At 41.8% G+C, this 25,903-nt stretch overlaps 3 protein-coding genes across 4 annotated transcripts; all 3 read left to right on the forward strand.

Annotated features, from left to right (window-relative positions):
• Positions 1-2,070: 2,070 nt before the first annotated feature.
• Positions 2,071-7,967, forward strand: gjb9b (gap junction protein beta 9b). The gene is made up of 3 exons (XM_084079563.1): positions 2,071-2,207; positions 5,240-5,728; positions 6,901-7,967. The coding sequence occupies exons 2-3, from the start codon at positions 5,339-5,341 to the stop codon at positions 7,345-7,347; spliced, it is 837 nt and encodes a 278-aa protein (XP_083935689.1). The 5' UTR covers positions 2,071-2,207; positions 5,240-5,338; the 3' UTR covers positions 7,348-7,967.
• Positions 7,968-8,965: 998 nt separating this feature from the next.
• pef1 (penta-EF-hand domain containing 1) lies at positions 8,966-17,101 on the forward strand. Its single transcript, XM_084080805.1, has 5 exons — positions 8,966-9,114; positions 10,709-10,952; positions 14,177-14,332; positions 15,220-15,363; positions 15,563-17,101. Exons 1-5 carry the CDS (start codon positions 9,088-9,090, stop codon positions 15,790-15,792), a joined length of 801 nt encoding a protein of 266 aa, XP_083936931.1. The 5' UTR covers positions 8,966-9,087; the 3' UTR covers positions 15,793-17,101.
• Positions 17,102-18,620: 1,519 nt separating this feature from the next.
• Positions 18,621-21,652, forward strand: smim12 (small integral membrane protein 12). 2 transcript variants are annotated; one of them, XM_084080778.1, is made up of 2 exons: positions 18,621-18,673; positions 20,405-21,652. In XM_084080778.1, exon 2 carries the CDS (start codon positions 20,449-20,451, stop codon positions 20,719-20,721), a length of 273 nt encoding a protein of 90 aa, XP_083936904.1. In that variant the 5' UTR covers positions 18,621-18,673; positions 20,405-20,448; the 3' UTR covers positions 20,722-21,652. The 2 variants fall into 2 exon arrangements, with proteins under 2 accessions (XP_083936904.1, XP_083936905.1); XM_084080779.1 differs by lacking the exon at positions 18,621-18,673 and adding an exon at positions 18,721-18,973.
• Positions 21,653-25,903: the final 4,251 nt, after the last annotated feature.

Below are 25,903 nucleotides of genomic sequence, written 5' to 3' on the forward strand. Positions count from 1 at the left end.
TCTTTCTCCTGTGTTCCTGTGGTCTCGCGCACGCACGCGCGCACGCACGCACGCACGCACGCACGCACGCACGCACGCACGCACACACACACACACACACACACACACACACACACACACACACACACACACACACACACACACACACACACACACACACACACACACAGAATAGCACCCAGGGACCAGTGCCAGGGCAAGGCACTTGACACTTCACAGGGAAAACATGCAAACACATGGAAAGGCCCCAAGCAGTCGAAATCGAATCGTGTGTGTGTGTGTGTGTGTGTGTGTGTGTGTGTGTGTGTGTGTGTGTGTGTGTGTGTGTGTGTGTGTGTGTGAGTGTGTGTGTGTGTGTGTGTGTGTGTGTGTGTGTGTGTGTGTGTGTGTGTGTGTGTGTGTGTGTGTGTGTGTGTGTGTGTGTGTGTGTGTGTGTGCACCCATCCACACGCTTGCTTTTATGAGTCCGCTGAGGTGTGCCTCAAGTGTGTGGGTTGGTGCTTCAAATTGTTGTTGTTTTAAGCACTACTGTACATCACTGTATCGCCACGGAAACTCCTAAAAAAAAAACACTTTGGTGGGTTGGGCTCATCTCTGGCTCGTTCCTCCCACCTGAGGAATGGGTGAGACTATTTGCCACAAAAGACAACTACTGTGAAGGATTAACTAGCTGATAGTTGTTGTTACTGATCCAGATTCAGTGCGGTGGACTTCCTTTAGACACAGGCAACAGATCTTTAAATGCCTCAGTTCTCTGTCTGCTGGAAATATAGTCAAAGTCGAAAAATAATAGTAGCTTAATAAACAGGAGGTAATACAAGTGATATGCTGCCCGGGTCAATCCTGTGTACATTTTGGAAATCTGTGTTTGTACAGCTAAATCCAGCCTGCTCCAACATTTCCCATACTCAAGGCGGTTATGATGTCAGCAGTGAAACAAGATCCACCCTGGTAAACTCACCCAGGTGCTGTACAGAAACAAAAACAAAAATACTGTAAAGAATACTTATATCATATAGGCATTATATTTGTTCCATCTTTAACTGTAGAACATTTTTGAGAGCACTACAAATAGAGCTAGAATGCATTTACAATATACATGTATAGGCCAATATTGCACACTTTGTACAAGTTCAATCATTACAATACAATACAATACAATATTCAGTTCCGTCCTGCTACTTGTATGGATGCCTTTTCAGAACTTTTCATTCGAAGTCATTTCCATGTAATAATTATATTAACAAAATGATTGTCTAGACATGGCATATTATGTAATCTGAAGTTGTCCCTTATCTGTGGCCCTACTCATCAACCACCAGTGTTAGATCGGTGTCATATTTACATTCCACTTGCATGTGTGTATACGTGTGTGTGTGTGTGTGTGTGTGTGTGTGTGTGTGTGTGTGTGTGTGTGTGTGTGTGTGTGTGTGGGTGGTTTTGCTGAAAAATGTGCACACTTGCTGGTTGAAGGTGTGGAGTTCTTGTAACCTCCCATCTATAATGGCCTCAGCAAACAAGCGTTGGCCCATGACCTGACATGAAGCAAATATGTTGTAAGTGGGACGTAAAGGTTAGACACACAGACCCTTAAGGGTCCATTTTTCACACTCTCAGAGTTAAATGAGCACTTGGGATTTTACTGGCCGCACCTGAAACCAGCATGGAACAAAGTGTTCAAGTGGGCCCAGCCTGAGCCTTCCTCCTGAATTCAAATGTGCTGATTTGCATCAATTTCACTCAGATACCTGTCCTTTTACATGCAAATCTATGCCAATCTTTGACCATTAGAATCAGTTCCTGTACCTGCCTGCCTACCAGTGTTGTGTCTGGTTGACTTTCTGACTGTGTGTCCATTAGTTTGCTTGACTGTCCATATGTATTTCCCCCTGTCTCTCTCTCTTATCTCTCTTGCATCTCTTGTCTTCTCCCAGATGCCTCAAAGCAGGCTTGTTCTTGTCAAAAGAAAGGTTGCTAAACAGGTTCAGAATAGTATTATAGATGATGTGTGTTTGCGTATGTGTGTAGTCTATGATGCTCCACCCCTAGTCCCACTCAAACATCTGTAGATCTGGCTACTCCCTACAACCACACCGCCTCCCCTCCCTCAATCCAGGTGAAGTCAGTCTCTCCAGGAAACAGACAGAAAATATCTTGCCTCTCTTTCAGTTCCTGAGGACACATCTCTATACTCTGCTCTGTCCACGGTAAGGCACTATGTAATTGAATATTATTTCTGAATGTTTACCCAAAGAAGTAATTTATATGACTAAAGGTGAAAAAAAGAAAGGATCACCGGGGGACAACATATGCGAGTCTGTGGGAAATGGGAATCCGAAAGGACTTGAGTAATACAGACTTGGTGGTTGTAGGGGACTTGTTCACATGTCAAGGAGCAGAGAGCTGAGTCCAAGTGCGTATGGAGCAAAGAGAACCAAAGACAGATTATGTAACTGGTGGTAATATCAGAAAACATGTCATACAGTATATATTTGCTTGGCCTCGATAATCCCTTCTGACTGATGGATTTCTGCTCCGTTTTACCATCTCTGAAAATAAATTATATGAGCGATATGACAGCTATATGAGAGCAAAAGTCACTAAAAGCAATATATACCAATGAAATAAGATGTAGTCGCCTACTAAAGATTACTTGGGGGGGCGGGGCACTCATTGTTACTGAGATGTTGTAGGGCAAACTGATATAAAGACACCAGGCTTGTGGTTACTGAAGTATGTAAGCTAGTTCAACCTGTAGAGCCAGTCACAGCCAGATCTATCACACTGTCAAATGAGCTGGCTGGATAGGACAGCAGTTAGATGAAAGAGATATAGGAAATAATGTTTTCAAGCTGTGATCTTAGTAATGTGTAATTGCTAATTCATAATTGATCTATTGGCGTTGCATTTGGACTGATGTATATTATTGACTTCAGATATAGGCTATAAGAAATACATGATGACAATGATTCCAAGTTTTTGATCGTATATATCATGGATTCAACCAAGTGCATTTTTTTTGTTTGCATGGAAAGACTGCTTTTGCTTGGTCCTTTACAACTCGATGCGAGCTGATGCATTCTGAACTCATAGGCCTAAGCATTTCAATCAAAGCAAGGATATGGCTGACAGCCTTGCTTCACATCTCAGCAGCATAAAGCACTGCTAAGGAACAGCAAAGACCTGAGGATATGCATTGAAATGCACAATAAGATCAAGTCCACTGATCGCGTTATCCAGTTAGAAGCAGACATGGACGTGGGTGACATTTATGTTCTGTGTTGTATCACTTGAGTGTATTCAGCAAAAGAAATAAAACACTGTTCTTTAAGTGCTGTAAGAATTCTAGGGTGTGACAGACTCATTTGACAGCTTGGCATGTCCACAGTAACGCTGACATGTTGAATTCTGAATTCAAATACCCTACATTAGTGGAGGGAATTGAAGGAATTTAAATGGAGAGCTTGTATTCAGAGAGAGAGTCTATTCATTAGAACATCATGATTGTATGAGTTTGGTTCAGAGCCATATTCTTGGAATCGTTACGACAGAATCCGTTTTTAGGTTCACATGTGTTCAAAACCAGAATGTATACATATATAAAATGTTCAAAGCCTTCACTCACTGCCTTTAAAGCTAGTGCTCTCCTGCCACAAGTGCCACTCCAGTGATACTCAAGGTGTAACAAATATTGGAATTAACTTTCAACAAGGCTTATTAACCCATTTACCGGTAGACCTGAGGCAGATTCTAAAAATGCCTTCTAAACAGTTTTTTAGCTGACACAGATGCTTTATGCACACATGCACGCGCACATGCAAACATAAACATTCACACATCAAGACAACAAATAAGAAAGCATACATGTGATAAAAAAATAAAAGTTGGATTTTTTTTAACATTACACATGTTAAAAGAACAGACTATACTTAAATGTTTGGGCTGAAATCCCCTTTCTCTCCATCTCAGCAGAACAGCCACAAATCTTTCACCGATCAAATTATATTCCTCACACTTTGTTTTAATGAACAAAAAATGCAATTGCTATTCGAATTTATTCAGATGACAACAGCCGGCTGCCGACACTCGTGGTTAAAATGGCCATAGTGGATTGCCTAAACTGAAAAGGAAGGATTGGGCAATGACTCATTCATTGATGGGTAACGAGTCAGTATTGAGAAGGTAGCACTGCATAAATACTAATCAGCAAAGGCCCGAAGGGAGAAAGTGGAGAGTATGTTTAAATGATGAATGGTTGCTGCTCAGTCCCACAGGCAATCTACGTCTCAAGGACAAAAGTGGCCATTTGTATTGTTTGTTTGTTTGTTTGTTTGTTTTGTTTCCCAGAGGAAAATTACTAAGATTTTCCTTCTACCTTTTACAATGGCCCCTGCAATTGGATGTGGGAAATGTGATGCATTTCCTCTTTAAATGATAAAAAAGGAATATATACTACTATCTATGTTCTGTGTGCGTGCGTGCGTGCGTGCGTGCGTGTCAAAAAAAATGTTTTTTGACAAACTCCAGGAATACAATATCTCAGATATTCACTTTCAGACTGTGCATTAATCCAGCATGAGGATGTGCAGTGTAGAACTCCATGCTTGCATGGAGTACATACAAATGCTTGCATTTATGTGTACATAGTATATGGGCACATGTATGTGTACCATATAGCACCATAGATATACATGTACAAAAGTGTACAGAATGTATATAGAATACACAGAATATCTAGCATTTTATATCGATACTGTAGCATCATAATACTTGAATGAAATCTGATACCTTAACCCATTCAATCGGGGTTAGGGATTGAACCCTAACCCGCATCTGTGTCATTTTAGATTTTAGCTAAGTATTATTTTATACTTTGGCTATTCAAAACATAGCAGATATACAAGCTCATATGAGCTTGTAAATCTGCATTTCTTTTTGAAACATCGAACATTTTTGCAAATCTTTGAATGTATATATTTTTAAAGCAAACATTTGTAACTCAAATCTTTGCTTCTGGGGGGTCCCTGGACTAAATATTTTGAGATGGGGGTCCGCGGCCAAATACGCATAATTTTGGGTGGTCCTTGACATGAAAAAGTTTGAGCACCACTGACATTATAGCAACATACGTTTTTCAGAAACCTATTAGGATTTATTTGTAGATGCGTTCCCGGATTGAATGGGCTATTTATGCTCAGCCTAACATAATGTATTTGTCGTTATTTTTCTTCAATGGCAGATCACCAGCCACCATCTATCCCCACCTGCCCCCCTGTCCCGGGATTGACCTGCCCCCTCTGTGTTCTCCCCAACCTCCCCCCTCCCCCAAGCAGCAGCTATGAACTGGTCTGCACTCGAGGCCCTGCTCAGCGGGGTCAACAAGTACTCTACCGTGTTCGGCCGGGTCTGGCTCTCCATGGTCTTCGTTTTCCGCGTCATGGTGTTTGTGGTGGCCGCTCAGCGGGTGTGGGGCGACGAGAGCAAGGACTTTGTCTGCAACACGGCCCAGCCGGGCTGCAACAACGTCTGCTACGATAGCATCTTCCCCATCTCCCACATCCGCCTGTGGGCCTTGCAGCTCATCTTTGTCACCTGTCCCTCGCTGATGGTGGTGGGGCACGTCAAGTACCGCGAGAAGAAGGACACGCAGTACACCGCGACACACGAGGGCACCCACCTGTATGCCAACCCTGGGAAGAAACGGGGAGGGCTGTGGTGGACATACCTGGTGAGTAATCTGTATTTCGGCAACAAAACAATAGAGACGTTTCATATCAAATGCTGGGTTTATGTCTGATCCTTGCTAGACCTGCTAGTGGGGCAATATCAGTCGGTCCATCTGTCCATCACTTTGGTCTCAAACAAAATTCAAAATGTAATGGATGGATCCCATGAAACTTGCTGAGCAAATTCATGCTCCTCAAAGGATGGCCCGTACTGATTTTGATCAACTAATGGTCTTTGCTCTCGCACCACTCTCATGCCAAAAACTCCAATTGAACACACAAGATCTCAAAATCCAATTAACCATAACTATTTGTGGCTCCATGACCTTTCCTCTAGCACACACATGAGAAACATAGCCTACGGCCCTTTGACAATTTCGATCCAGCCCTCGAAGTCCTCAAAGAAAAACAAAATTATACAATATAATGTTGCCATGGATCCATATTTATATCATAATGCAATTTTGCACGGAGTCTTATGCCTTATGGCAAATTTTATTAGGCAATTTCTATTATTTTGAAAACCATTTTAAAATAGTGAAAATAGCTGATCTACAGCGACGCGTTGTGAGCTTGTAGATCGGCTATTTAAAAACATTTTTAATGACAAATAAGATTAGTCATAAGGCATAAGACGCTGTGCAAAATAGGTCATATGTTTGATAATGTGAGAGATACAGTACAGCAGTAAAAAATAATATATATTTTTTTACCATATCTGTCATGTCTATCAAATTCCTGCAGTTTTAACATATCAGTACAATGTGTTTCAAGTTTCAATACAATAGTCCAATTTGTGGCCATTCACTGACTTTATCAAACTCATTATGGCCCCCTGGAAAAGAAATTCTGCCCACCCCTGCTCTAGCTCCACACTCAGTGCAACATTCCCAGTTGTTTGTAAAGAGCAGTGCAGCCTGCAGTTTTTAGACTTGCTTGTCTGTCAAATGTTTATGTCATTTTATTGTCTTTTGTTATTTAGTATCCTAGATAGGCTACTAACTACCCTTGTTATTACATCCTAATTTATCTTATTTATTACTTACTATTGTCCTCGTAACACTCTAATCCCTTGACCACTGAAAGATTTTCATGGCACAACTTTACTCTTTATAAGTTGCTCTGATTAAGAATGTCTGATAAATGCCTACATTTTAACTTGTACTCACTATAGGTGAGTTTGATCTTCAAGGCGAGCTTCGATGCCGGCTTCCTCTACATCCTGTACCGAGTCTATGATGGTTACGACATGCCCCGCCTGTCGAAGTGCTCCCTGGAGCCCTGTCCCAACACGGTGGACTGCTACATCTCCCGTCCCACAGAGAAGAAGATCTTCACCATCTTCATGGTGGTGTCATCTGCCGCCTGTATTCTCATGTGCATCTGCGAGATGGTCTACCTTATCTGCAAACGCATCCAGAAGCTGGTCAAGAAGAAGAAGGAGAGACAGAGGAAGATGTTCGCAGAGAACCATGAGATGAGGCCCTTGTCCCGGCCCAGGCCCGAGTTCATGTCAAAGTCATCGGTCCGAGTGGACCCCACCAATACAGCCTCCATCCAGAACCTCAGCAATGTCAAGACAGAGGCAGGACCCTCTGAGAAAACAAAGGACATTGTGTGACTTTCTGAGTGGAGGGACTGAGTGAATTTTGGAACTACACAACGGCACTCTCTCTTTTTTTGTGAGCTTTCAGAAGACCTTTTTGAAGAACTTTTGCCCAAAGACAGAATATGTTGAAATATCTTGTCAACTCAGAAGTCTTCCAACAAACTTTGTGTACAATATTACATTCAGAAGACTGGAAGGGAGGGGGGTTGAAATGCAATATGAATATATATATATTTTCATCGTAATTACTATTTCATTATCCATTGTTATTGTTTCATTTGGGCTATTTTTATTTTTTATTTTGTGAGGAACAAAATTGTATCTGGAAGGAAAAGGAACAGTATGGAATTGGTTAGAATGAATGTACACATTACCACAACATTATGTAATATGTTGAATGTCTTTAAAAGACATAGAAAGCACAATACCACACACAACAAAAGAGCACTTTCAAAAAAAAGTATTGTACATATTGTACTTTGCTACAGATATAGAATATTCCTAATAGAATGATATAGGCTACACGGTTACATTTGATAGGGACCACCTCAATAACACCAGTAGCCTAATTCTTAGATGATGAATGTTTGTAATTTTGAAGTAGGATTCTCTAATTAAAGTTTGTAATTTTGTCTTGCTATACATGTATTTATTTATTACTGTGATCCATAAAGCTATTTCTCTCTGAAAATGACATGACATGGTCCTTCTTTCCTTGAGCTTCAACATTCTATGCAATCTGAATTTGCTTTAATTTAAATAATAAGTGAAGCTTATGTGCTCTCCTCTCTGATCCACACTGGCAAACAGAACTATCAAAAGTCAAATATTTGTTCAGTCCGGAGTCAATGCGAGGACATCAATTTTGATCAGAGCGAGAGAATGAGAATGAGGGAGGATGAATGAGAGACACAGAGAGAGAGAGAGAGAGAGAGAGAGAGAGAGAGAGAGAGAGAGAGAGAGAGAGAGAGAGAGAGAGAGAGAGAGAGAGAGAGAGAGAGAGAGTGAGTCTGAGAGCGAGCGAGCATTGTTCTGTAGCCTATAATTAGCAGAGGAGAAGAATAGGCGTGTTGACTTTGTGGGTCCATTTGGTTTCGGGTCTTAAACCCAGTGAGTGACTCATTTAGTTCATCATATCTTTTCCATGTCGTCATGTGGTCCGGGGCGGGGCTAGAGGGCGCGGCTTTTGACGGACACGTGAATGCACCAAACAGGGCGGAGCTCCAGTCCAGCCTCGGCGGTTACGGATGCGTCGCAGTGTTGCCAGGTCTGCTTATTATAAGCGACGCTGGGCTTGTTTTTCTGTAAAGTTGCTTGTAAATATTGGTAGTTGCGGATTGCGGTTTTGTTTTGTTTTTTCTAAAGGGCAGCTGCTTATTTGAGCTTGGCTCCTAATTTTGTTTAAAAAACAGCGGTTCTCAAACATTTTCATGTCAAGGACCCACAAATCCGCAGACCCCCCCCCCCTTCTGACAATATTGTGTGCTAGAGACCCCCATACAAGATTTGTGTGGATTTCACTTTTTTTTCCCCAAGATTGTTTTTGTTGAAAATAGCAGATCTTACAAGCTCACAGCGCGTCGACGCGTTGTGAGCTTGTAGATCTTCAAACAGCCGACGCATAGGTTTAAAGTGCTCGTGTGGTGTGACCTAAGTTGCTTATTTTTGGCTTGTTTTGTTTTAGACCTGGTTGCTTATTTCTCTCGCACAACCTGGCAACACTGATGCGTCGTTGTAGGAAGTAAATCAAAAATGAGCTTTCATTACGGACACGGTCAGGTAAATAAAACTCTCTTATTATTATTTAATAACAATAATAATAAGTCAATAATAGTGACTGCTTTGATGTTTGTGATAAGTAATGGTTGGCTATTATTACCTCTCTAGACATTTAGACTGTAAAGAAAAGTTGTGTTATTCACGACAGAGCTTGTAAACGAAGGCATGGTCGCTGTTAAAGAAGGATTATTATCATCACATTACAGATTTATAACACTTCTTTGTTGTGCTCGTTGTCACATATTGTTACATAATAACGGGTCGTGTCTGGGACAACAAGCTGCTACTTTTAGCTAAATGTAGCTACATCTTCTCTTAACCAGTGGTGGAAAAAGTACTCACATTTTTACTTACGTAAAAGTATCAATACTGCAATGTAGAAATACTCTGTTACAAGTAAAAGTCCAGAATTCAAAATTTACTTGAGTAAAAGTACAAAAGTATTGGCATCAAAATGTACTTCAAGTACTACTAAAGTAGAAAGTACTCATTATGCAGAAGGTCCCATTTCACAAGTTTTCTAGAGTATATCTGGGCTGGGGCACTCCCCTAGAGTTAGTGTCGAAGTGTCCTTGAGCAAGGCGCTGAACCCCTAATTGCTCCCGATGAGCAGGTTGGTGCCTTGCATGGTTTCCTCCGCCATCGGTGTATGAATGTGTGTGTGAATGGGTTAATGGCACAATCTATGTAAAGCGTTTCGGATAGAAGCGCTATATAAATGCACCATTTACCATTTATATAAAACGCGATGCAACGCCTTGCGAGCTTGCAGATCGGCTATTTTCAAATAGCAAAAGTTTAAGGGCTGAAGTTGAGTGTATGTTTTGTAATTCAAGTATACAAAGTAATTAGTAACTAAAGTGGTGAAATAATAGTAGCTAATGGAGTAAAAGTACAATATTTTCCTCTGATATGTAGCGGAGTAAAAGTATTGGAAATTGAAAATACTTCTGTAAAGTAAAAAAATACCTCAAAATTGTACTTAAGTACAGTACTTGAGTAAAAGTGTCAGTCAGTCAGTCCAGCAGAACTTATGTTGTTGTGCTGCTGGAAATGTAGTGAGTCAAGCTTCCCAGCTAGATGGTGAAATGGTGAAAGCTAATGAGATCATACTGAAAACAGTGAAGCTACCCACCACACTACTGGGAAATGGGAACATTTCCCAATACTTATAGCTAGCTATGCTACTGCCCAAAGTAACACTGAACTTATGATTGCAACTAAGTAGCCTGGGATCAAGACTCTCATAGATGTATTTTATCTAGTCTGACTTTTACTTTCGTATCGTAGATACGACAGTAAAAGTCAGACTCGATAAATGATAGTCTTGATCCAAGGCTAGATTGCAAGATGAATGTGCTCATCTGTTGCAGTATTGTAGGCCTACAACTAGCCAGTATTATGCACTTGATTGATTTATTATTAATCCCTCAGAGGGGAAAGTCATTTTGCCACCACACATAAAGACAAACAATAGCAACAAGCGTCTTTTACCAGTTAGTACCACCTAGGAAAATAGGTCTCCCACTCAACACAGTCTGTATTGTCTCATATTCATCACAGTGACTCAATGAACTTTGCTCTCTCACTGCAGGGCTATCCAGGGGCCAGCGCACCACCTGGCGCTCCATACAGTGGTGGAAGTGGTGCATATGGACATCCCCAATCTGCCCCATACGGAGGTGCTGCAGGACCAAACGGAGGGCATTATGGTGGGTACGGTGCCCCACGACAAGGGGGACCATATGGGCCTGGACCAGGCAGTGCTCCTAGTGCGCCTTATGGTGGTTATGGCGGACAGCATCACCAGGGAGCCTATGGACACCAGGCTCCTACAGGTAACTACACAGGATTAGATTGCATCGCTTATATGGATGTAAAACAAATTGTATGCCTTTTGTGTATATGACTGTAATCGGTACAGTGGGCCTGAGACCTCTGGGCACCGTTTATTTTTATTTTTCCGAAAACATAAATTCTATATTCACATATTCTCATAAATTGCAACCATTGCAACATTCAACATTCAGCGACATTGAGGTGCCCACTGTACTTATATCCTATACGAGCAACCGCTGTGGCCTTCCATCCCGCATTGTTTACAGTAAGGAAGGAAGTTTAGAGGAAACATGACGTATCGAGACACGGTCAATAAATATGATGACAAGTTGAAGCCACATCGATCAGCGCCACTCCTCACACGAAGGCTCTCATTCTCTCCTCCTGCCTCGCTTTTGCTCGGATGATGGATAGTTAGTGACTCAGGCTCTCGCTCTATGGCTCACACAGTCATGTAGAGACAGTGCTCAGTTTGTGCCCCTCAGCAGGATTACACTGCTGGAGTGATGACTCGGGTAATACTGACTGAGGGCTACAAAAGGAGAGGCTGTGTGTATGTATGTGTGTGTGTGTGTGTGTATGTGAGTGTGCGCGCGCATGGGTGACTACAGCTTACTAAGTGCATGTGTTCAGGGCCAGGCATGCGTGTGTATTTCTACTGTATGTAAGAGATTGTACTCTGTGTGTGTGTGTGTGTGTGTGTGTGTGTGTGTGTGTGTGTGTGTGTGTGTGTGTGTGTGTGTGTGTGTGTGTCTGTGTGTGTTTGTGTGTTGATGCTGAGTCGAGTCACAGAAGCAAGCCCTTATCATTCCCAGCAGCGACAGCAGCACCAATCAGGGCCAGGCCTCGAGTGACACTTATCCCTTGCTCCCTCTTCGTTTTTCTGACCGTCAGCCAACTCACCCCACCCCCACCCTCCTCGCTTCATCTCACACTGGACCTTCCAGCACTCATACTCTTCTCTGCCCTTAATTCAGCTTAGAGCCTGCTGAAATATCGGCCCTATATTTGCCTTTTTGTGTTATATGTTGCCATTGTTTTGAGGTTTGCTCACCGAGTTCATTTCTACAATTATTTGACAACATTACAAATGTTAATATATTGCATAGTCATAGCGGTGCACGATCCACGTAGAAGAATCATCATATCATTGGTCTCCCGCCCAAGATATACAGGCCCTGCAACAGGAATGTATAACTAGGGCATTTAACATGTTGTTAAAATGCCTGTCAATCTCTAGCATAATTCTGCTGGTTTAATTGTACTAGACCATACCCGGTGAAGGGCGCAGGCGAAAGTATTTGCAAAGTTGGGGTTAATGCACGTCCTGGCGCGGTTTCTCCCCCGCGCGCGCCCCGTCGTGGCGCCCCCCTATTTTTAAGTATTTTTACTGTTTTTCTCAACTTTTAGGTATTTTTAGTGTTTTTATCAATCTTTAAGTAAGTCATTTTCAGTACTGTGAAGTGTTTTTACTCAAGGTATTTGAGTATTCTCTCCGTCCCTCTCTCTCTCTCTCCATCTCCCTATTTTCACAACGCACCGCGAGGCGTTGTGAGCTTGTAGATGAGCTATTTTCAGTTGGGGAATATGAGCAGCGAAAATGTGCAGTTTGGCTTATGCGCCGAGAACAGACAGTTTATCAGGGATCAAAAGTGAGTGTGTACTGTGTAGTGCAGTGGTTCTCCAACGTTTTTATGTCAAGGACCCCCAAATTGACACTTGTTAGCCCGCGGACCCCCATTTGAGAGATATGCCAGGGACCCCTCCCCTCCCCTCCCCCCCCCCACCCACAGCACGGAGAATGGCGTAGGCATGTTACTCGCCCGCCCTGGGTCCCGTGGCAAACTTATTTATTCAGGCTATGTAGTCAGCCTGTGGCCATGTTTCCCATTCAACCCGAAAAAAAAAACCTACGTCCGCTGCCAGTACTGCTCCCGGTTTGGCTCCAATGGGAAACATGGCCACAGGCTGACTAAATAAGCGATTTAAACGGGTAGTTTCGCTGGCGACCTAAAATATTATGCAGCCGACCAAACCTTAAACATCCGTGCGGTTTAGAATCTACCATTAGTTTTGGGATACGATGTATACAAAAGGGTAAACAGCGGAGCCTTGGCGGACGTTCGCCCGATCCTGGAAGAGAACGACATAGAACCGTTCTTTATGGAGCTAATGTGCATCGTGTGTGGGGGAAAAAATCTGGAGTGTTTACGTAGAGAGTGGGCGGGGTCTATGGTGTAGCGTCGGCGTCGGTGTTGCCATGTCCGCCGATTGTAAGCGCTTTAGGGCCAATGTTGGTGTTATAGGGTTCGTTTGGTTTGGCCTCGTTTTCATAGACCTTGCTGCTTGTTTCTCTCGCGAAACCTGGCAACGACGCATGCGCAGTTTGATCAAGAGTCCCCCGAACCACCAAGACACCAAGACACCGCCGCCACCACCACCGTGAGGTTACTAGAATTATAGGAGGATATTATAAAGTGAAATATGCAGTGTGTCTTTTCAGTTTAAATGTTTGGATACGATTCCTATCGACTACACCTGTAATCAGCCATTATTTCAACCTTTGCTATGTGCTTGTATTATCTTACACTTTGCATACCCCCACCGCAATCATTCTTTCAATTGATTTTTTGTTCCTCCCAAAACTGTAAACTATGTACTGTTTTCAGCAACAGATAGTAGGCATTTTTGGCAACTGCTCTGCGCTGTTGATTATGTGGTTTGCAATTTTGTTGATTATGACATCAGGAAGATGACTAGTATTCACAGATTTAGAAGCAGTGTTTATTTTTATGGCAGCTGAACACTGACTGGGATGTTTGAGACTATCAAAGATGTGTTATTTCTTGTGATCATCTTTGTGGTTTGAGAAACTTGGCAGTGTGTCAGTTTCAGCTGTCAGAAATGTTAGATCAATTATTTTGCAAACAAACTAGATAGACTACTCCAAATATAATAAATAAATACAAGTATTCCGCTGCTTCCCTCTACAGTAAACTTTATGCCCTTTTATTGTTTATTTTATCTCCTTGCATATAGTTAATTATAACACTAGACCTAACAGGATGGGATATAACAAACACAATGAAATCAACAGGCGTGGCACAATGAAGAAGGAGACAATGATGTTTGAATATTAATATCCTCAGATTAATAGAAAGGTTTAAAAAAAGAATGCTAGTCTCCATCCCTCACCAAAGTCTCCATCCTTTACCCACTGTAGGTAACATCCCCCCGGGCGTTAACCCAGAGGCGTACCAGTGGTTCCAGACTGTGGATACAGACCACAGTGGCTTCATCACCCTGAGGGAGCTGAGACAGGCACTGGTTAACTCCAACTATTCAGCATTCAACGATGAGACCTGCGTTATGATGATCAGTGAGTGAAATGTAGCGACGTTTACCGAAAAATAAATAACTAAAAGCCACTGAGGTGCTGCAACAGGAGTGTCCATAATAAACCAACATTCAATGTCATAATTGTTTGTTGTTTAGAGTCTTGCAGTCCAGCAATGTAAGGTGGTTAACTTCCAATACCCAACTCTAGTATTATTTTGTAATTTCAATCATAGACACTTAATTTCCAGCCATACTGTAGCTGCCTGCCACGGTCAAGAACTGTAGCATACCTCCCTCCTGTTGTAACGCCTGGTTCGTTATGTTCCTGTGGTGAAATTGTGACACAGGGTGAGACAATGCAGGAATTCAACAAAATATTTGGAGTGATTTGGATTCTAGTGGTCAGACAAAGGGAGGAGAGAAGTAGAGGGGAGACAGGTTGAAAGGGCAAAGGAGAAACCGCTCAAACAAAGGTGAACTGTAATCACATCACATTGTCATCTATCAAGGACAGGAGTGTGAAGAAAGACATCAAATTGTTAACTACTCAGGAATTAAAGGAAAATACATAAGATTTTAAGGGGTATCAGAGACTCGCGTGAATAGAAACCTTTTCAGTGTTTGAATGACTAGTCGAGGACGAATCAATTACTCAAACAGTACCACCTCTTTGTCTGCATGTCCCTGCATTCTGCAATGACTGAAGCTATTCATGAACCATTATGATAAGGAGGAAAATGTGACTACTGTGAATCACCTTTCGATTATGCATACAGATACCTTCAACGCTGAATAACCGGCCTGAACAAATATTAATATTTAAAGTGTTTAAAGACATAAGCATGTTGTCAGTATAATTTGTGTATAATATATATATATATATATATATATGTGGTTGAATGTGTGATTGAATGTGTTTCTTAACAGACATGTTTGACAAGACGCGGTCGGGGCGTATGGACCTGTTTGGGTTCTCAGCCCTGTGGGGCTTCATGCAGCAGTGGAGAGTTCTGTTCCAGCAATATGACAGAGATCGCTCTGGCACTATCAGCGGCACAGAGCTGCACCAAGGTACCGGCGCGTTTATGCATTAATGCATGCATGTTGCAACGCGTATGTGCAAATGTCAGTATGTTTGTGCGAGCCGCAAAAGCACATGATAACAGTAATAGCATCATATATTTCTACAAAACCCTCCTACCTATTTTACGTTTGCGTTTGTGGTAGTCATCGTTTTCAGCCCTCTCGTCTTATTGTTTTCTCCCCTCAGCCCTCTCCCAGATGGGATACAACTTAAGTCCCCAGTTCACTGAGACCCTGGTAGGTCGCTTCGGTGCACGCGGTGGGCGTCCGGGCATACAGCTGGATCGCTTCATCCAGGTGTGCACACAGCTCCAGAGCATGACCGAGGCTTTCAGGGAGAAGGACACGGGCATGACTGGCAATGTCCGCATGAGCTATGAGGATTTCCTCTGTAGCGCAGTGTCCAGGCTCATGTGAGCGCACATCCTCTGGTTATTATCCAGCTGCACTGAGTGGACAGTATAACTGAAATGTTCATGTGTCATACAGATCTTATGGGTTCCCTTGTGGCTCCCACGAGGACCTCCAGCTGTTTATTTTAGTACCAGTGCACATTGTTACAGGGATCAACAGATCATCATGTCATTACCCAGGACAACATGAAAATGCTTCAAATTCAATATTGACTAGCCATCAAGGAGGGCAGCTGAATGGCATGAGTTTCACTAGGGGTCAGTATTACTAGAGCCAAAAAGGTGATTGGACTGGCATTACTATTAATGTATCTACATGCACATACCTGCACTTCTCAAGACTGACAGATTCATTACTAAGCTTATCTCTCTATCCAGGTGGTCTAGAGTTGCAGTGGCTACTACTATAAATTGTGTTAACTATTAAGACAATTGTATCAGTGCAATAATCAATACTGATATGATTAAGCTAGTGTTAATCAAGATAGATGTATTGTACTTTAAACCACAAGCAATCATTTTTGTGTGGTTCAACACCATTGATCCCGCCACATACTTATTTTAAGTTGAACTTTAGCACAGTAACTGAAAAATAACAGACACGGATGTTCTTGAATGGAAGAAGAGCATGTAATGACCAGTACCAGACCTCTGTTTAATACTCATGCCATCCTGTATCCTCTGTGTACAATTGGGGTAGTAGTAGCTTTACATTATACAATAGCTGTAACAGACTTGCTGAGGACGGGATGTTTACAGGAGATAATTATTATTTTGTTAAGTTGTTATTTCCTAAAGTACTTCCATTTAATTGCAATTGATTGACTGTGCTTTGTGCCGCAAAACTGCTCACATGCAGCCTTATTTTCATGTGCCATTGAAGCCTCCTATATATCACAGGTGCTCAGTACTTCTATAAGGTATTTCCATTGCATAGGTGCACCCTATATTAAGGTGCACAGTTTGTGATTTAGCAAATGGGAGACTAAGTTATAACAGTAGTTCCCACTACCACTTAGTGAGAATTTCATCATTGGTTTTATTTCAAATCTGCACCTAATTCATTCTATGCCTGTATTTATGATGATGATTTTTCTCGAAACTGGAACAGTATGAAAAAGTGGCATAAAGACATTTTGTCTTAAAGAACCAAAGAGCCAGTTTACCCATTTCATTTCAGTGACATGGGATCTTCCATAACTGAGGGGCCAATATTTTGCCAATATTTAGCATTTAATGCACTTTAATGCATTTTGAAAACATTGACAAGAAATGTATTTGTGCCAGAACCTAATAAATGCTTTTATATCACATTAAGATGTCTGTCATTTTTTAAATTAAGGTTTCATCAAATATCCCTATAACAACCAATATCACTTGTCCACCAATCGAGAGATGCATAATATTTAGTTATTTTCTATGGTTAAATACATTTAACATACATGTATAACCTAAAGCTTAATACCAACATTTCACTTCTTGTACCATGAGTAATAAATAAACCCTTCTTGAATAACAATAGCCCACTGATACAATGTTCTTCTCTATAGCTTTCTTTGAACCATTTCTTTTTTTCCCCAGACTGGCTTAGAACTAAATTATTAACTAGTAATGATCATAGACGTGGTTTTGATGCATGATCATCCAGTAACCACCAGGGCCCGCCAAATTACAAAGGAAAAGTTTGAAGGAGTGTGGCGATGATGGTGCTTTTTTCCGAGTGCAGAGCATTAGTATTACTGTAGTGTGACGTCTAGCCCAGCTGTGAATGATTGGCATGTTTGTTGTTCGGCTGCTGGTTTCAGTAAATATAGCAATACGTTTATGCAAATGATCAACAAATGGATTGCTTATTATCAGTGGTGGAAGAAGTAGGCCTACTCTCAGTGTGTACTTAAGTAAAAGTACCAATACCACAATGTAGAAATATATACATTAAATAATATACTTAAGTACTGAAAGTGCAAGTACTCATATTAAAGAATGTCCCATTGCACAAGTTTCAAAATGTATAAACATGCTTTGAAAATAGCAGATGTACAAGCTCACAACACATGTTGTGAGCTTGTATCGGCTATTTTCAAATAAGTTTTCATAGGGCCGGCTGAAGTAGTTAATGCTTGTTTTGTAATAATCAAAACCTACAAAGTAACTAGTAACTAAAGTTTTCAAATAATTGTAGTGGAGTAAAAGTACAATATTTGGTTCTGAGATGTAGTGGTGGAGTAGAAGTAAAAGTATTGAAAATTGTACCTAAGTACAGTAGGCTACTTGAGTAAATGTGCTTAATTACTTAAGTAATTATTAAGTAATTTACACCGCTTATGGTTGCTGTTCCAATTTTTTGCACGCAGTTGTCTTGCTTGGCAACCAAGTAGCCAATCACAGTGCGAGCGTCCCTCCAAACTATGGGATCAAGACAACAAATAACAACACTCGTTGAATCAGTGTTGCCAAGTCTGCCTATTATAAGCGACTTTGGTCTTGTTTTTCTGTAAAGTCGCTTGTAAATATTGGTGGTTGTGGGTTGCGTTTTTTTGGACTTGTTTCTAAAGTGTAATGACTTATTTTCGGCGTGCTTCCTATTGTTGTTTAAACCAGAGATTCTTAAACATTTTCATGTCAAGGAAACCCCCAAAATTAATATGTAGGCCTACCCCCCCCCCCGCCTTCTGAAAATATGTTGTGCCAGAGACCCCAATACAAGATGTGTGCGGATTTGAAAATATTCCACAATTTTCAGTACACTCTGCTATTTTCAAATTGACGTAGGCTCCAAGTGCTCATGTGACCTTTTCATACATGCTGGTTGCTTATTTCTCTCGCTGTATCTGGCAACGCTGGTTGAATCTGTTGTTGTACAATCAACGTGGTTAGAGTTAAAGGTGAGTGAATGTCATTCAGACGTCATTAATACAACACAGAATAATGGTTAACGTCATTGTTTAGGAATTATTATCACCATGCAGTCTGAACAATGTTTTTCATTGACGTTATTATTATGCAAGTAACGTTATCAACAGCTTGCTGAGTGTCTCTCTGCGGTCCTCCCTCATGTTTAGCTAACATGGGCTAGCTTATACCGCTAGTCGGTTTACATTAGTTGTGAAATCATTTAGACACACAAATAAGCAACCTATCCTTCCTACCAAAGAAATGCAGACCAACGCCCTTAAAGTCTTAAGGTATGGAATGAATATTAAAAATCCCTCCGAGTAAAGTACTTTACATTACAGTGCCACATCTCATGACTGCAGTCATGGATGAACTTCAAGTGTTTGCACTTTCTCCATTTACAGCCCGTACATCTACATAAACGTTCAGATTTCAAATATAAAATGCTTACCCCATGGCCACGGATGTTACAATTATGTACGGGCCCTCAGAAGTACCCGTATCTTCCGTATTGTTCAATAAAAAGCATTTTAATCCGACCGGTGGCCATTTCTTCGTATTTTCTCCATATGCTTTCAACTACGCGACCCTATCGGTTGGGAGGTGTACGGCACTCGATACACTATAACGCTATGAGAAAATGTTCACCGATCGGATTCAAATGCTTTTTATTGAACAATACGGAAGATGCAGGTACTTCTGAGGGGGCGTACATAATCGCAACATCCGTGGTCATGGGGTAAGCACTTAATATTTGAAATCTGAACGTTTATGTAGATGTACGGACCAAAAAGGGAGAACGTGCAAACACCAGGTTGAAGTTCATCCATGAAGGTCGTGACAGACGACCATGGCTAAGTGCCACAGTCATTAGACCTCCATCGGGTGTCTTTTAACAGCGTGTGATGAGGTTTGAGGAAAGGAGGCTGACTCTAGAGTCTAGACAGTTTGTTTTAAAACATCAGGCTCGTCGCTGGACTTTTCTAAACATGTTACTTAAGTTACAGCCAGGATAAGTTAAGGATAATTTACAGTAGGCTAAGTCAGATAATGCCCCATTGCTGGTGCATAATTGGAGATTTCTGTTTTTTTTTCAAGGAGCTTAATTGCATGTTATAGGTAGTGGAAAAGTAGAAATAAATACAAAATTGAATATAGGGATTACCAGGAATGAATGTCAATACAAGGACCACTACTTCCTCAGGCTAATTTGGAATTCTTTGAGACACACATTGTCTTAGAGGTGCAAACAGCAAAGGTAGCAGTGTTGAGTTTGTGAGACGGAAGTCATACGTTTTGTATGTGCCAGTAGTGCAAAACTATGGTTAACCATCGTAGTGCAGGGAGCTGCAGCTTGAACATTTAAGACGGGATTTCCAAAAAATGCAAACATTAGTTTTTCAAGCTTCAGAGCCACAAAAAAGGCCAAATCCACATAGTTTGTACATTCTAAGGTGACGTCACTGTAGCTTAAACCAATGCGCTATAATAAAAGGAAGAAGAACCAAAAATTGCCCACTGAAGACTAAAGGTCGCTTTTTGCTCCGTGAAACTGATGTGGAAGCTTTAACAAAACGTAATATTCGCATGAAAAAATCGCCCCCGGTGTGTAAGGGGCCTTTACATTTAAAGCTGGCATAATACTAGTATGGTGTTGCTATATCGGAACACCCACCTATCAGCTTTGAAACAATATTTTGTTTTTATTCTTATTTCTACAGCTGTGCACCTGGTAGGCTAGCCCTGGCCAAGGCAGTGTGTAGCCATGTGGCCTATAGTATGGATGTCCATGCGGACCTACGCCCCCTATGTCACCTTTCCTGTGGCCCTTGTGGTTGGAGCAGTGGGCTACCACCTGGAGTGGTTCATCAGGGGGACCCCTAAACCACGAGAGGAGAAGAGTATCCTGGAACAGAGGGAGGAGAGGAAGCTGCAGGAACAAGCAGGGGCAGACAGCACGCAGTTCGTTAGCCTTAAAGAGAAACTGGAGTTCACTCCTAGAGCTGCTCTGAACAGGAACCGACCTGAAAAAAGCTAACCCTTCCTGGGGTGAGAGACTCGCTTCTATCCCCTCTACATCACTGGAGCGACACACCTATTGCTTGAACGGAAGAGGGACAGAGCCAAAGAGCCAAAGCACCCAGCATTTCCATACACATTGCTGCAAACAGTCATTGTGCACCCAAGACACCGGCATGCATGTGCAACCATCAGGCATAATATCTGGAAGCCAGGGGATGGTGGAAAATTGAAAGTGTAGGCTATTTCAATGAGTTGTGATCTTGTAATAAGATAAGGATTCACAGATCTTTTCCACCCTATTGTATCGATCAATACCTATAAGCACATAGCATATACAAAGATTTATGAGCCTGATTTTCCAACTTCCAAGGCCTTCAAACTGTGACTTGATGGCATGTTGGGATGAGATGAGGTGGTCTGTTTGTCTCCAGACCGTGATATTTGGAATTGTATAGTCACTCACTTATTTGAATGTCATTGTCCAGATAAAAATGGGATCATTTTAAATAATATTACTGTTTATCAAATAAAGCATAGGAATAAATAAATGTGAGAAAACATATGGCTTTGAATCTTATTATCTTAAAGATAATAATGGGTCTTTGTGTGTGAATATAATAGATGAGCACGAAGGAAAGATTAATATATTATGTTCCTTGTATCTCACTGAATGCCGCCTTATTTGATTTCTCCATAATGGGCTGTGATAAAATTGTGAGTTTGGAAGAGTAATGTGTTCATCTTTATTGGCATTTAAAGACCACAAGTCCAATCGTCAGTCTGACATATTGGCATTTGTACCTTTCCTGGTATGGTTTTCATTACGTATAGTATAGTATGAATATTTACCTGAGAACGGACCAGCATGTCAACACAGTGCATGCCATAATGACATTGAACAGTAGCTACTGTGTTGAATTGCACAATAAAGAATTGTTATATGGAAAGTCTGACATTTCCTTTTTCCTATGCTATCACAGTCACCTCCGATGACCCACACTGGCACACAAAGTAATAAAAACATTTTTGTGTCCAGTAAGTAGTACGGACCAAAAAGGGAGACACTGCAAACACCAGGTTGAAGTTCATCCATGACGGTCGTTACAGACGACCATGGCTAAGTGCCACAGTCGTTAGACCTCCGTCGGGTGTCTTTTAACAGCATGTGATGATGTTATGGGGTTTGGTTTGAGGCAAGGAGGCTGACTAGAGTCTAGACAGTTTGTTTTCAAACATTAGACTGGACTATTCTAAACATGTTACAGCCAGGATAAGGTACAGTAGGCTAAGTCAGATAATGCCCCATTGCTGGTGCATAATTGGAGATTTCAGAATGTGTTTTTCAAGGAGCTTAAGTGCATGTTATAGGTAGTGGAAAAGTAGAAATAATTACAAAATTGAATATACGGATTACCAGGAATGTCAATACAAGGACCACTACTTCCTCAGGCTAATTTGGAATTCTTTGAGACACACATTGTCTTAGAGGTGCAAACAACACAGGTAGCAGTGTTGAATTTGTGAGATGGATAGTAAGGTGATACATTTTGTATGTGCCAGTAGTGCAAAACTATGGTTAACTATGGTTAACTAGTGCAGGGAGCTGCAGCTTGGCGTATGCCAGGAATGTTCTTGAAATGTTTTACGTGTTTCCACGGGAAACCCGTGGGGCGGCTGTTACGAGCATTCGGGGCATATTCACCCATACTCGATTAGGAGAATGAATGGCTACTCAGTTCCGACCCTTAGTGACCTATTCAATACCAACGTCCCTATGTATGGAGATCCCCATAAATGGAGACAAAGTCTGACAAGTATAGAATCTATTCCTAAAACATACCTAGTTCTGACATCAGAACACTCCTTCTAGAAACTCCATATATGGAGATAACCGGAAACATCCAAGACTGACATCAGATAACCGGAAACATCCAAGACTGACATCATAGTCCCCGGTTTGGGCATGACGGACATAGCCAGCTCCATATATGGGTATGCCTGACACCACCTGACATCAACGCCGTGATGTCAGGGGCTACCCCCAGCAATATAAAACACCCTGGATGTCATGGTTGACTCCACTCTCCTCATCAGCAATAGACTCAGTCTTAACCCTTCCAGATGCGGCCTATAGTATGGAAGTCCATGCGGACCCATGCCTCTTATTATGTCTCCTTTCCTGTGGCCCTTGTGGTTGGAACAGTGGGCTACCACCTGGAGGGGTTCATCAGGGGGACCCCTAAACCACAAGAGGTGAAGAGTATCCAGGTACAGAGGGAGGAGAGGAAGCTGCAGGAACAAGCAGGGGCAGACGGCACACAGCTCGTTAGCCTTAAAGAGAAACTGGAGTTCACTCCTAGAGCTGCTCTGAACAGGAACCGACCTGAAAAAAGATAACCCTTCCAGAGACTCGCTTCTATCCCCTCTACATCACTGGAGCGACACACCTAATGCTTGAACGGTAGAGGGACAGAGCCAAAGAGCCAAAGCACCCAGCATTTCCATACACATTGCTGCAAACAGTCCTTGTGCACCCAAGACACCGGCATGCATGTGCAACCATCAGGCATAATATCTGGAAGCGAGGGAATGGTGGAAAATTGAATGTGTAGGCTATTTGAATGAGTTGTGATCTTGTAATAAGATAAGGATTCACAGATCTTTTCCACCCTATTGTATAGATCAATACCTATAACCACCATAAGTACATAGCATATACAAAGCTTTATGATCCTGATTTTCCAACTTCCAAGGCCTTCAAACTGTGACTTAATGGCATGTTGGGATGAGATGAGGTAGTCTGTTTGTCTCCAGCTTACTCTGACAGTACGTTTTAACAGCGGGCGATCGCCGGGCGACATCGTCCAAAAGATAAAGAAAAGCCATCTTTTCATCGCCCCCCCGCCCACTTCGCCCTATCGCCAGTAGTTGCCGGCTCTCATAGACATATAATGCACTTCCGGAAAATACTATCCTGAATCGCCCGCTGTTAAAACGCACCGTAACATGAAGAAGAGTCTGTCAGTGCTGTTTGTAAGACTGTGATATTTGTAATTGTATAGTCACTCACTTATTTGAATGTCATCGTCCAGATAAAACGTTTTTGTGTCCATTCTGTCCAATAAATTATCTAGACTTCCATGAAAAACAATAGGATTGCTTGTTGCAGTACTTCACATCAAAGTGGGAAGGAAGTGATGACTCAGCTCATACAGGTCCAAACGGGAAATTATTTACTAGGGAAAACGGAAGACGGCATAGAGGCGACTGCTTCTGCTAATGGGGGTTAAACACCTCATTACACATTATGCTTTCAATTTTTTATTCCAGTCACTTGCGCTGACAGCACATTGTGTTTCCAGATCAACAACCGCCTATGGTATCTTAAAGGAATGAGAGAAAATGAGACACTCTGCTTCAAATGAAAGATAAAGTGCCTTTATTTCACTGGAAAGTTACATACATAGAACGTGATTAAAATACACTGATGCATTTCAATGTCTAGCCCTCAGGGAATTAACTCCTTGCAGTGTAATAAAAGTTTTTTTATTTTTTCACTTTAGTTTGTCCTTATGGTTTCTCACAAAGAGCACCCTCTTTTTTGTTAAGATTACAGCTATTACAGTCATTTCAAGAAGCTCTCCTCTTCCATAGACTTGTATTCCAATATGCCCAAAGATGGAGCCCATGATGTCTGGCTTAGGTATGTCAGTTAGCTCCATGGAGTACCAGGCATTCAGTTGACATGGTCTGACCTAGTATCGCGTAACTATGGCGACCTATCCAACAAACCTGTGAAAGCCTTTTCTACTGCCTCTTGTTTGTTGGTATGGGATTCTTCTATATCTTTCTATTTTGTCCTTGTACTTGTACTTGTATTATACTAGAAGTTCGGGCCGCTAAGCGGCCCGAACGTCTAGCGTGACGCGTCGTTCACTTTGCAGTGCCACCTTACAGGCACCTCACAGTGAGAGAGAGAGTTTTGTGCTCTCCTAAATCCACGGCAGGCTTTGAAAGTACCCACTTCAGAAAGAGGTGACGTGCATCACCTCTCCAATGAGTTATAAGTATGATTATGAGCATTTATGACTCTTTCTATGGTTATAGATTATTACTATTTATCACTATGGAAGCCGTCGAACTGGTGCGATCTGACGGCATCCTAGAATTTATAGGTAGGATGTGATGTCATGCTGTCGTGAGATTACGTCACACTGGCGTTGTGTCCATATTCGGGACGACCGTCTCATCGTCATCGTCGTCTTGGTAACAGGTTGGTTTGTTTTGTGAACGTACATACAACCGACATGGCGCAGGATTCAAATTGTATATATAGATAGATTATCGTAGTATTATTATTATAATATTATTATTATAGCATTATCATTATTATTGTGGATTATTAAACCTAACCAACATCTTTGAATTATGACCTACTTAAAAAGCTGGCAGTGATGTCAGTGTGATGTCATTGGCTCACTGCCTATTTAAATCTATTTGCCTTGGTTAATAAAGCATTGAGAGCTATAATCCAGTTTTTTGCCTTCATTATAAGCTAGGTTGCAGCCCAATGAACATCAACACAATCAACACATTTGCTGAGTTTTCTAAAGCTGTTTCCATCGAGGAGGAGGATGGCATGTCATGGTCATACCGATGGCTCTGCAGACTTGTAGGGGTAACCGGAGGAACATTGTGTGCCCTTTCGGGACTGTTTAACCTTTTCACTGTAAACCCCTTAAACATCTGTGCTGGAATATGGATGTTGTTAAATGCCTTTGTGCTGTTCTTTTGTGAAGCCCCATTCTGCTGTCCGTTCATGGTGTTTTCTGATGCAGCAGCAGCACGTGCATACAACCTCAAACCTTGGAAGAAAGCTTTCTTCTACTGCGGAATGGCATTGTTTCCCATGTTCTTAAGTTTCTCAATTACAACAGTGATGGGGAACGCCTTTGCCTTTGCTACAGGAGTCATGTATGGTCTTGCCTCTCAGGACAAAAAGGCAGATGCGACACACCAGATATACGATGAAGAAAAGTTGACAGGGACGATAGACTGAGTTTCTCTGTGAGGCATCCGCCTTTACTGGTTATTCTCTCTACTTCAGTTGTCAGAGGCGACATTCCTTCCTTTCTGTCTCCGTGCTACCTACTCCATCCACTTGACATCACGTCCTTTTACCTGTCTTCTAACAATGT

The sequence above is a fragment of the Gymnoscopelus microlampas genome (assembly GCF_963454915.1).
Source record: "Gymnoscopelus microlampas genome assembly, chromosome: 15".
NCBI lineage: Eukaryota > Metazoa > Chordata > Actinopteri > Myctophiformes > Myctophidae > Gymnoscopelus > Gymnoscopelus microlampas.

Excerpts from the sequence above, each read along its gene's own strand:
- gjb9b (XM_084079563.1), top strand. The coding sequence starts at position 5,339 with ATGAACTGGTCTGCACTCGAGGCCCTGCTCAGCGGGGTCAACAAGTAC. Across the intron at positions 5,729-6,900 it reads GGCTGTGGTGGACATACCTG|GTGAGTTTGATCTTCAAGGC; the intron begins GTGAGTAATCTG and ends TACTCACTATAG.
- pef1 (XM_084080805.1), top strand. The coding sequence starts at position 9,088 with ATGAGCTTTCATTACGGACACGGTCAG. Across the intron at positions 10,953-14,176 it reads TGGACACCAGGCTCCTACAG|GTAACATCCCCCCGGGCGTT; the intron begins GTAACTACACAG and ends TACCCACTGTAG. Across the intron at positions 15,364-15,562 it reads CGGCACAGAGCTGCACCAAG|CCCTCTCCCAGATGGGATAC; the intron begins GTACCGGCGCGT and ends TTCTCCCCTCAG.
- smim12 (XM_084080778.1), top strand. The coding sequence starts at position 20,449 with ATGTGGCCTATAGTATGGATGTCCATGCGGACCTACGCCCCCTATGTC.